At 32.3% G+C, this 12,834-nt stretch overlaps 1 protein-coding gene and 1 long non-coding RNA gene across 2 annotated transcripts; both read left to right on the forward strand.

Annotated features, from left to right (window-relative positions):
• The first annotated feature begins 3,807 nt into the window (after window positions 1-3,807).
• Window positions 3,808-5,180, forward strand: LOC110789431 (transcription factor bHLH167). The gene is made up of 2 exons (XM_021994094.2): window positions 3,808-4,023; window positions 4,785-5,180. The coding sequence occupies exons 1-2, from the start codon at window positions 3,889-3,891 to the stop codon at window positions 5,178-5,180; spliced, it is 531 nt and encodes a 176-aa protein (XP_021849786.2). The 5' UTR covers window positions 3,808-3,888.
• Window positions 5,181-8,777: 3,597 nt separating this feature from the next.
• On the forward strand, window positions 8,778-10,115 carry LOC130462110 (uncharacterized). Its single transcript, XR_008922249.1, has 3 exons — window positions 8,778-9,182; window positions 9,275-9,529; window positions 10,051-10,115. It is a non-coding gene; the product is annotated as an uncharacterized lncRNA (long non-coding RNA).
• Window positions 10,116-12,834: the final 2,719 nt, after the last annotated feature.

Genomic DNA, 12,834 nt, shown 5'->3' on the forward strand with positions numbered 1-12,834 from the left:
TTTGGAGTCCTAATTTTAAATGAATATGGATGCAATTTTGGAGTCCGGATTTTAAACTTATTTGGATATGGATGTAATTTTGGAGTACGAATTTTAAATGAATTTGGATATGGATGCAATTTTGGAGTCCAAATTTTAAATGGATCGGATTCGGAGTTTACTACATCCGACCCGAGTCCTATCCATTGTCATCCCTACGTACGAGGAGAAAATATGAGAGGATTTACCAAGTGCATAAAACCACCTTTTGGTTTATCTGAAATATTTGAACTAGTAATGTTTTTCACTTACATGTAAAATTTCTTACATTAGAGGAAGAGGAGAGAAAATACAATCTTACAAAAGTTATTCTTAATATTACTCATTGGGTTTAGTATGAAAACTTCATTTGAGTTCGTAAGTGAACAAACCTCTCCTATTCCTCCTTATTTGGTATCAGAGCTTTACTTGTGTGTCTCTTCTCAAGTAGGACTTTAATATCAATTGGATAATGATTTACGTCGAATGATAATACATTCACATATGACTAAGATCATTTGGGGGAATGTTGAAACTCAATTGTACGCACATATAAGAATGTAAAATAAACCTAAGAGGCTAAGATGAGAACATTCATCTTATACGTGGTTGCATCCATCCATGGTAGACATGGTCATTGATACAACCAGACTAAAAAATGCAGGGTTTGAGCTAAGTTTCTGGGCCCGTTTCCAGGCCCAGTCCGTCTTGTAAATTTCATAATATTTAAACAGATATTTTAGTTTAAAAAAAAATAGTCCCGACTCGAAAATCGACCACTTTTAAGCCTAAAAATAGTGAGTTTGACTCAATTGAAACACGAACTTTTCGACCCGAGTTTGGGCCTGATTTAATGTTTTGGTCGGAACTGGTTCGTGTTTTAAAAAACCCGGCCCGACCCATAATGAGGTACAATGACTATAATCCAGAGGTGTCCTTGGTGCACTAGATTATTTGTAGACTAAGATGACAAGAACAATAACGCGTGATTGGAAAAGGTAACGAAGGAACCTGAATGGAGTGGGCCTCTTTTGATTTGGGCTTTGTCTCCGGCTTTCAGACCTTTTTTGTTGGAAACTTGTAGACTTGAATTGATTATGAAATTTCTTGATAGAAAATCTCAAAAGCATGTGAAATCAGGAATTCCTTTTGCGGCTACTCTAGTCGTTGCCAAACATGATTGTTAGACATTTATATAGAAAAAAAAAAAAAAACAGAGAACTTGATGACAACGTCATATTCAATATTTATAGATTCTGAATTTGTCAATAGTCCAAAAAAGATATTTTGAATTTCGAATCTAACGATTGTTAAAGGTTGTGAGTGCGCATCGAAAGGAAATTAAAGATGTAGAGATTTAGAAAGAATAATATGAAATGAAATATGCCATAAATTAATGATATGGAAATTGAATTTCTGATCTACCCCTATAACGACTATAGGTTTTGGATCCTCTAGAGTTCTAAAATAATTTTATAATGTAGAGTTTGAGCATATCAACCGTTGAATGAAAAATCAATGGTTCAAATATTATCTTTTCAAAAGTTCCCCTATTTATTTTGATCAATATGAGCCATTGATTTTAAAATGTATGGTTTAGATAAAACTTTACCTTGTAGAGATTTATTAAAACTCTAGAGGATACAGGCTCATGACTATAACCATAGGAATCACACAGTATGTAAATAAAATTATGTAAACTATTAATGAAACGATCATTATAACGGTAACAATAACTTGCAAAACAAAATAAAAAAATCAGTCTTAACGATCATTTTTTGGTGTTACCACCCGATTTATCTTTAAGGCGAATTCAGATTCGGGGCGAGTTTTGGGTGGATAGGTTCTAGTCTCATCCCAATTGTTGTTGCAGGGGATTGAATATGCGGTCCGCCTACCAAGTCCAACTTCCCTTCCTTTACTAATGGTGTACCAAATATGAGATTCCTATCATTTCTTTTCATCATACCAAACATGAAAAATATATTTTATTTTCTTTCCTTTATCTTCCCTTCTTTTCCCTTTCATTCCAATCCCTTCCTTTCCTTTCCTTTCCTTTCCTTTCCTTTCTCATCTCTTCCCTTCCTTTACTAATATTGAACCAAATGACGCGGAAAGGTTTTTGAGTCTCGGTTATAGGCTTATCAGTTATCAATGATGATGTTCATAGAGCCTTATGCTTTCAATAGTTAAATGGACATGCATATCTCAAAATCACTTCACTTCTAACTTAAAGCAATTCTAAAATATACGGAGTAACCCTAAACAAAAAAAAAATATTCTTAGCAACTCCCATTAACTTAATTTTATTAAAAAATAATTTAAAGATTTTAATGTTAATAACTTGATTTAATTAGTACAAGTATAGTTCTTGAAAAAAACAAAAGTTCTTCCAGAGAAAAAAAAACACCTGCATAATGTTGGCAGGTAATAAACGAGAAGTGGCTTTTTGAGAGTCTTATATTAATTACGAATTATTGTTAGAAAAATAACAACACTAAAACCCTGTTTTTCCGAGCTTTATTTGGTTGAATTGAATTGAATTGAAAAGAATAGAATGAAGCTGAATTGAACTTTGATAATAAATACAGAGTAAGATACTATAAATGATAAATAATAATGATAGTAACACTCATAATAATATGAATAATAATATTTATTATTATAATAATAATAATAATAAAATATTATATTATAAACATATATACTAAATAATTATGTATAATAATTTTAGGATAAATTATTTTTTACCACCTAAAAAATCAAAAAATTGTTTATTATCATTTACCACCTAAAAACTAAAACATGTATTTTACCACCTAAAAAAATAAATTAAAACTTGTTTTATATCACCTAAAAAATGGAAAAATATATGAAAATGTTATGTAGGGGGCCACAATAACGGTAATACGGAGTACTTCTTATGTGTTCTATTCTTCTACAATTTCATGTATTTAACTCTCTTCTCTTCCCAACTTTCATATGTCCCATGAATTTACATAAATTTTTACCACAATTAATTCTCAAAATTGACAAAATTTAATGGAAGTAAATAGAGAAAGGTGAAAGACTTAAAAAAAATCACAAAGGGAGTGTAAAAAATTGGAGGGAAGTTGAATTAGGTAGCCATACATAAAGGTTTCTTCGATATTTTTGCTTTCATGTGGTAAAAAATAAGTTTTATTTTTTTTAGGTGGTAAAATACAAGTTTTAATTTTTTAGGTGGTAAAAAACAATTTTTTGATTTTTGTAGATGGTAAAAAATAATTTGTTCATAATTTTAACATTATAATAATAATAATAAAAAATACTTCCTCCGTCCCTTAATACTCGACCCGGTTTGACTGTTTTTGTACTATTCACATAATTCACGTTGACTCTATTTTATTTCTAGTATATGAAAACAAATGTCAGTATATAAGATATTGTTGACTTGCTCTTAATATATATTTTTAAAATATTAATATTTTTATAAGTTTTTATAATATGTAGTTAAAGAAATTGGTGGTCTAAGTTGTGTATTGACAAGCATGTCCGGTAAAAAAAGATCGAGTATTAAGGGACAGAGGGAGTAGTAAAAATGGGAAGTTATACATTTTTTTTCTTTTAACTTACTAATGGAAGCAAATTCGTTGGATTTCATTTGAACTATAGAAGTGAGCCATATTAATTGGATTTCACTTGAAATTATAGAATTGAGTCATATTCATATAAACAGTGTTAATTTATTAGCCGTTTTATTTATTGAGGCTGGTACTATGCCTCGAATTTGACAAATAGTGAGAAACGTCAAGATTGATAAACGCCAAGAATAGTCCGTATTATATAAATAGAACATAATCCAGGCGTATAATCTTGCATATTTTAATCATGAAAAGGAGCAACGAGAACGCTTCTTCATCTTCATCAAAGCAACCGCAGACAAATAGTCGATCTCTTATGAATCAACTTTGTTCCAATCTCACTTCCATTATTCCTCCTCCACATTTTCCAAACTCCTCACTGGTAATTTTTATTTATTTCTAGCTTTTCATCTTCATTTTGTGCTGCATTCATACAGTTTTCACTCGTTGTATGGTTGTTGTTTTGGATCCGGTTTCATACAAGTCCAATTGAGTTATACAGACAAAATGATCAGTGGCGGATCTTGGCTAAAAAAGTAGGAGACCCAAAGTTTGAAACTTCAACCTTTTGTTAGATACATTAAGTACCTTCGATCAATAAATGGATATTTTAGCTTGTATAACTAGTAAGTTTTAAGGCCATAATTAAGGGCCAAACTTCAAATAACTCCGGTGGAAGATCCTCCCTGAAAACAACGATGATGGTCTTAATATTTAGATCTATTTCATGGAATTGGAGATAGGTTAAATGAGAAGCCTTCGAATTATTAGGGTTAGTAGTAAGCATCCATCTATAAATAGATCTATTCAGCCATTCAGGTAACTAGCTTAATTAGTCTATTTTTAGGAAACTAGCTTAATTAGTCAATGTTGTGGCTAGGGTTTGCTTAATTGGGTATTTTTTTAGGTTTTCTTTTGTTTCTCTTTTGAGGTATAATCAATATTAGCCTCATCCCTAATCAGTCAACTTTTTCTTTTATTTCGTTGACTTGTAATTAAGCTTCATATATTGCTGTAATTAATTAAGCTTTATAGCAGTAATTAATTAAGCTTTGTAGAATGATCTATGTATTGTTACACTGTAATAACTAATATTTTCATAGATTAATGCTAATTTCTAGGTCATGATTTTTGTTGTTGTAGGGAATGTTATCTCAAGCTGATCAGATAGAACAAGCAACAAATTACATAATGGGATTAAGGGAAAGAGTTGACAACTTAAACAAGACAAAAGAGCAACTTCAGATGATGGTTTTAAACCAAGAAGGTGCTTCATCATCTAGCAATAATGATGCAACAATGGCGGCGAATTCCAGATTATTACCCATCATTGAAATAAAAGAGCTGGGTTGTAATCTAGAGGTGCAATTAGTGATGGATTTTGAAAATAATATTATGTTACATGAGGTTATTAGGGTTCTTGAGGAAGAAGGAGCTGAAGTTGTAAATGCTACTTCTTCCACTTCTGGGAATAACATTGTCCACACTCTCCATGCCAAGGTACGTAATTTTATTTCAATTTATTTCTGGCCTTGTTGATATAACAGCTCTTATGTCAGACGGTCTGATTAAATATATATTTTTTTTTTTTGATGCAAGCTAGGAACGTTAGATTAAAAATTCAACAACTGATTAAATATTTAGACAACGATTTTTTGTGCAATTTACAGGCTAGAAGTTCAAGAGTTGGGGTAGAGACTTCAAGAGTGCGAGAAAGATTACATGAACTGATATGATAGATCTTATACTGATATACATGTCTTATTTACATTACAGCTAAAATTGTGATATGGTTTAGCTTTTTGCATAATACGAATATACTATTTTTTTTTTTGACGGGAAAGAATAATTTCATTAATAATCAGCCATACAGCATCTACAATAATAAAATAGATCTGCATACCACAGATTCAAAGAAAATATATAACTGTTACAATCAAAAGAATTACTATTTTGCATCCTAAAGCACATCTCGTACTCCACCGCTTTAAGCTTAACGCGAGCAGTGATTTTCGATATTTTCGCATCTTTCCAAGTAGAGCCCTTCGCAATATGCACACGAATTGTTCTGCTTGACGATTTGATGATAAACTCTAAACATGTATTAATCCAAATCTCCTTCCCAATTATTGAAACCCTAAAAAATTCTCATCCATGGATGAGAATCAAGAACCTAGAAAACTCTAGGAAAAACCCAAATACATTGGGAACAACCCAGGAATAAATTGGGAACAAATCAACGGAAAAAACAAAACAAGACAATACATAAAAAGAAAACAATGAAAAAACAAGAATAAGGGTCGGAAATAGTCTAACTTCTTCGGGAAATAGTCTAATTTCCGAAGAAGTTAGACTATTTCCGGCCTAAACGACAAAGAAAATTGAAACCCTAAAAGATGAGAGAGAATAGAGAAAAGGGGGAGAGTTATAATATTAAGTTGTATAATCTTTTTCAAGAAAACAAAGGACTAAGGATTCGTTTGCTTCACCTTATTTTTATTGCTTATAAAATCAGATAAAAAAAAAATTGGACCAGATAAGAAATTTTCAAACCAGACTAGATCAAATGGACATGGACAACCCAATAAGGAGGTGAATTCGGTCCATTTATAAGCACAATTGAGGTTCCACAATAAAATCAATTGACAATAGTGAGAGTAACTCCTCAATCTTATAAGTTGATACTTCAACTTCTTTTTTCTTTCAACGATGTAGGCAATGTGGGACGACTCACATGTGAGTTACATTGTATTTTAATATAGGTGGAAACTAAAATAAAAGAGTAGTGATAAGGATTGGCCTACTCAAGGTAAAGGTCAATGCTTAGCATTATATATTCTAGGGATTTTATTGCGTAAATATAATCTTGGTACATTATTCTCCTTGATTAAAGGGATGGATTTCTTATGTAATTATTCAAGTTGTCTTTCTAGTAAACGTAAATCTTTGCTGCAAAACCATAGATTCATGTGAATGATGAATGAATATATCACGTGGAAGTCAACTAGTTAAGTTGGTAAAGTCTTGTGAGAGTGATACCCAAGATATGAGACCGAATTCCGTCTACATTATTTGTTGTCTTGACCATACCTTTATGACACTCTCTACTCCAAAAAATAAAAAGAATATATATCACCATTCAATTATCATTCTCTATAAATTCTTGGCTATGATACTCAGATTGTTTTTTTTGAGGGGAATTGAAGGTATGATACTCAATAATATCATAATACTAAGTATTAATTTTTGTAGTGATAAAACTTTTCTTTTTAATAAAATAATTCCTTCATAATCAATCATAATATATAAAGGTCCCATTTCACCTTTTAAAAAGTTTATCCATACAAATATTAACAAATTTTGGATAGAGTTACCCAGATGAACAACAAATTATTGTATACCGTGTGCGTGCGAGATTTATTGTTCTATTATGGGTAAGTTATATTTATATATTACTATTGACGCTATATACGAACAAGCAACATCAGCTTATCTTGTTAATTAAGGATGGTTGATCTTTTTATTTAGAGGCCTCACTCGTAAACAAGTAATTTCGTGAGATATCACCAAATTACATGCCTTTTCTAATACAGTTAAAACAGAATGAAATGTTTAAGATAACAACACTTAAGGTAAATAAATATCATTGATTAGTATGTAATAAAGCTGGACAAGCATTAAATCATGAAGAAATGTACATCCATGGCTAAATGCTCGGAACTACAATGGCGTTAACCGCTTGAAATTCTTCAACCCGTGGAGAAAACTATACTGCTACGTTACCGCTAGGCTACTAAGCCTAGGGCTACTAAGTGATAAGGCTAAAGCTAAAAAAAGTTAGGAAAATCATGAAATGCTTTCTTTATGTGTTGATGATGTCTTTGAATTGTCGGGTTCTGCTGTATATATACATACCCTTTGATAAGAGGCGTTTGATGAGCGGTTGTGGAAAAGTAGGACTTATTCCCCATAATTGCTCGAACGAGTGAGAGGGATTGGCTGATCTTGGCCACGTCAACCTTTAACCTGTTCCACGCTTCCAACTCCTTCGCAATTGGTGCTGGGTTTTGGCCTTATTGGGCTCGCGCTCCTGGGGCTTTACCTTCACTGGGGTGATTCTGTCTCCTTCTTTTAGGCATGAGACTTTGTTGTTGGGCTCCTACTAGTTTAGAGTCATTTACTTATCACATACGCTTACTAAGGATGGGTTTTGAAATGTGTACAACAATCACGGATAACCATGTCAGATAATTCTAGTCTTTTAGGTACAAGTCAAAATTGATAAACTTGTGAAAACATTGATTATAAACAAGTTATTACTCTCTATATCCTTAAAAGATTGTCCCATAAAGCGCACTTCAGTTTGTTAATATTGGGTATAAAATATATACATGAGTTGATAAAGTAGGCCCTTGATCGAATAGGGAGATAGAGAGAGTATAAGTGAGAATTTATACTTAGTATTTAAAAAGGATAACCATACATGATTATATGACACGTGTCACCTCCTTCTTTCATCCATGAATTTTTTTATTTTTTATTTTTTTAATTTTTCATGTTGTTGTTTGTTATACGAAGCATTTCACAACTTCGACACATCTTCTTCATCCAACATCAATTCACTATTGAATTCATATTCAACCTCTACTACGTCATCTCCCTCTTTAACACTTAATATTAATTCACTATATAATTTATATATTTTTTTCAACTTAGAAATTTGATCACCTCTATATAAATCATATACTCTAACTAAAATCACAATCTCTCAATAAAATTAACACTTTAAAAAATGGCTTAACAAACACTATATAATTGCCCGTTCTTTGAACGGGCTCCAAAACTAGTTATTACTAAATAAGGTATACGAATCACCAAAAAAAATAAAAATAAACTAAAGGGTAAGTTATAGGATAAACAAATAGAGATATCCGAAAAATTGAATATGGAGCAATATTTTAGAAACGGAGGGAGTACTACAAAATTTAAGTTCAAATTAGATTAAAGTCGATTCAATTCAATTCGAGCTATTTTAGATCACTTTATCACGGTCCGTGTAATCCCCCGTAATTTTATACATTTTATTGATATATTTTAACGTATAGTTAATTATATTTAAATAGAATTTGCGAATTTTAGAAATAAATTATTTAAGTAACGAATATTTATTTTTATACGTTTTAAATATTTCAACGATTTATGAAATTAAAATAAGTTTAGAATTTTATGTTGAAAAGAAATTGAATTACGAAAACCGTTTGAATTTTGAAAACAATCCTAATTGGTTTTGGATTCAAACACTTAAACTCAACCTTAGTTCTAGCCCAAGTTGATAAAGCCCAAATAATAAGACCCAAAACACTTTACTCCTTTCCTCTCTTTCAATGTTACGTAAAAGCAAAAACAACAAAAACTTCTCTGCTTCACTTTCACGTGAACCATAACCCTTAACCTCTTCCCCCTTTGCTCAGCCGCCAGCCGGCAGCCACGCTGGACCACCGTCACTACACCGACCTCCTGCCACCAGCCCCTCCGCCGTCGGTACTCCTCTTCTCTTTCGTTCTTTCCTTTTTATCTCTCGTTCTTTGTCTCCCCTGACTTGTGTTCTGTTTTTTTCGCACAACCACTATCAGCGCACGCAACCACCACCTGTACCACCACCTGCTCCCGCCGACTTCCCATCGCCACAACCCAGCCGTCGACCAACCTCCTCCCTTCTCCTTTACATACACAAGAAATCCCCCCTCCTATTTTCTTTGTTGCTCCGCACGCAGCTACCAGTCGCGCTGCACCACCGTCGCGCCACCAAGAGTGTTGAACCACCGACGTACCCACCGTCTGCTGCCGCCACTGTCGCCGGCCAGCAGCTTCCTTCTTCCTCACTTTAGGTTATTTCTAAACCCTTAAAACTAATTAATGTTTAATAATGTTTTTATAATTCGATTTATGTTTCTTGAATTAAATTCATGATTCTTTTTATGATTTATGATTTATTATGAATTTCGGATTTCATGTTTTGTAATAATTATATCATTAATTTTCAGAATATACGATTTGATTAAGATATGGTTTTAGTTATTAAAGTATAAATTTTAAGGTTTTTAATGATTTTAAATCATGGTAGGATGTTTAGGAATTATTAAAGTTATTGTTTTTATGATTTAAACATGTTAATGATGTTTTGGAGTAGTTTGAAATTAGTTATATTGCTGGAAATTTAAAGTATGATGCTTTGAAAAGTTTTCAACGAATTTCAATAATTAATATAATAATTATGATGCTAGGAAATTAAACATTCAAGTTTCGATATTGGGAAACGTCCTAATTATGTTTAGGAAGGGTTTGAAGCTCCCTAATGTTGCTGAAAATTCAATATGAATTGATATGAGTCTATATTGGTTGTTTTTAGGTGGAGAATTCTCTTTAGGCAACTTTTGAAAGTGTTAAGGTGACGTATCAGTTTGTTTACACAAGGTACGTACATACCTGTGTGCTTGGAATGTGTGCTAATTGTTGAAACCATGTTGAATTGTTGATAAACTTGGTTATGTTAATGTTGTTGATGAACTTAGTCAGGTTGAAATTGCATGTTTGATACTGTTGGATGAACATATTAAACCTTTATTGCATTTTGAGGATTATAACATGTTAGTATGGAAGATTGATGCAAACATGTTTGATTGGGAACACTAGAGTATTTAGTATACAATTCAGATCAGTTAATTGTCGTTCCCTTTTTAGCTTTTCACTACTTTATGAGGGCGGAGGACCTCATTTAGTAAGTTGAAACCTTATACCCATATTCAGGGGTTGATCAGTATTAAAGAAAAGATTGGAGTTAATTGGAATGAGTCTTGTTTGATGTCTTTGTGATCACTTACTTAATTCCAGGATAAAAGCAGTTGTAAATAAATGTGAGTTGTATGCCTTATGTGATTGTTGAGTCATAACTGGGTGTCAATTTGTAAATCATGTAAAGTGAAACTGAGTAGCAATAGCTTTAGACTGTGCACGTCTAAAGTGACGGACAAACAGGATTTGGGGTTCATGGTGGTAGCCCATGGCCTTTCATTCGGACCGGATTGATCACCGCGTCCTATTTTCAGTCAAACGTTCCTCGATATCGCAGGTCACTGAGGTTACGGAGTCGCGCCCGTACCTCGTCTAGCTAGAAAACTCGGTCCATTGCCTATTTCAATTAAAATAATATTATTGTTATAAAAGTCTAGTCCAGTCTAGCCTAGTCTAGTTAAGTATGGTCTTCAGATTATCATGATTTGTCTGCCCTTATTTATGTTCATTAGTGTCATGTTAGGATTGATCGTTTAATAGTATCATGTTAGGATTATTATTGATTTAGTATGTAGTACTCAGCTTTGCTGATTACGTGCTTTTGCTTGTGCATGATGATCATGGCTATGCCTTATTGATCCTGTGATGACCCAATCTTTGGTGAGCAGTCTCTAAGGATCAATAAGCATTGTCCATCTGCAGGTTTGAAGATGTTGCATCATTGGGATCGGGAATAGAGAGCTTGTATTTAGTTTTGATTTGCTAAGTTAACTTGGGTTTGTTAATTGGGACTTTAAACTTGTCGTACTATTTATATTTCCTTATTTTCGTTGGTTGATTTTTGGGGACTAAATCTGTAATCGATTATTTATAAACCTAAAGTTAGTTTTATGTTTTCCGCTGCAAAATTCTGAATAAGCCGTTACGTTTTCACACGGGCGATAATGCCTTGATAATTCTCTACGTTTTATATTAAAAGATTAATTTAGAAAAGAGAGAATTGTCGGGGTGTTACAAAGTGGTATCTAGAAGCTTATGGTTTTACTTTAATAAATTTTTAGGCGCCTAACTATCTAGTTATTTAAAATAAATTTCTTAAAAATCGAGATTCTACGTATTATAGACTTATAGTGTTCAAAAATTGGTACTTTTTTTTGGGGGGCCGATTTCCTTTTATCTTGTTTGAAAGTATATAATATTTCTTATTTAAGTTCGAAATCAAATTATTTATTCAAATTAAAGTGACTTTCGAAAATTTTATTCTTTTCTTATTATTTATTATTCAAAAATGAGTACAATTTTTTTTAAAAAAGTTCAAAACTTTTTTTTTAAAAGTTGTTTCAAGAGTTAGAATTCGTTATTTAGGAAATATAAATCTTTTTCGAATTAATAATTTTATTTTCGAATTTATTCGCTACGCATTTCCTTAATTTATTTTACTTTATTTATTTTATATTTTATTTATGTTATTATTCTATGTTATAATTTTATTATAACCTCGTTCTTTTATTTCGTTATATAAATGATTCTAATGCTTTAGTTTATGAGAGATGGGTAGTATAAAAAGGGCATATAAGATAGAATTATATGTGCATTAGTAGCTAGTCAATGATAAGAAATTGATTGTTATGTATGTGCATGTGCTAATTGTTTAAGTGTTACATTTACATGTGCATAAAGAATTGTTTGATTCCACCAAACTTATTGATTATTGAACCTTGTTTATGTTTTGGCTGGAAAATCGTTAGTGAGACTTTGAATTGTTTATTTCAGGAATAAAATGTTTCTTTCCAAGTATACTAACATAGGATCCTTCGAGAAACTTGATATAGAAACCCCTGATATTTACGTGAAGAAAATTGTGTTTGGATGTGAATATTATGCTAAAGTTCAAGGGCAACCTATCTTAATGAGAAAGGATATCATAGCAGCCACAATCATTAATTGCTTACCTAACAAATTTCCATACCTAGAACTCAAGGAAAAGTTTAAAGACATGCATTCTGATAATGGGACTCCAAACTTGACTAAGTATGGAACTTGGGATGGTAGATGGAAATATGATTCAGAAATTCTGACCACCATTATTGAAGCGGCAGAAAGTGGGTTTAGAGACGGTAAAATCGTAGGGAGTCATGTTGGGGATTCAGTTACAGAAGAACCTATGGGAATTAGTGTAAATAATGACCTAGAGGAAAATGATGTAGCTGTGGAGAATGAGAATGTAGGTGTTGAGGCAGAGTATCCTAACCCAGCGGCTCATGAGCCAACCATTGAGATCTCTAGTGATTCGGATGCAGAGCTCGAAAGTGAACAGGAGATGGCAAGTGAGCCTAATCAAGATGAAGACATGGGTGAAGATGCAAACCCTGAGGAAGACCCCGATGAAGACCCTGAAGAA

Source organism: Spinacia oleracea, chromosome 5 (assembly GCF_020520425.1).
Source record: "Spinacia oleracea cultivar Varoflay chromosome 5, BTI_SOV_V1, whole genome shotgun sequence".
Lineage (NCBI taxonomy): Eukaryota > Viridiplantae > Streptophyta > Magnoliopsida > Caryophyllales > Amaranthaceae > Spinacia > Spinacia oleracea.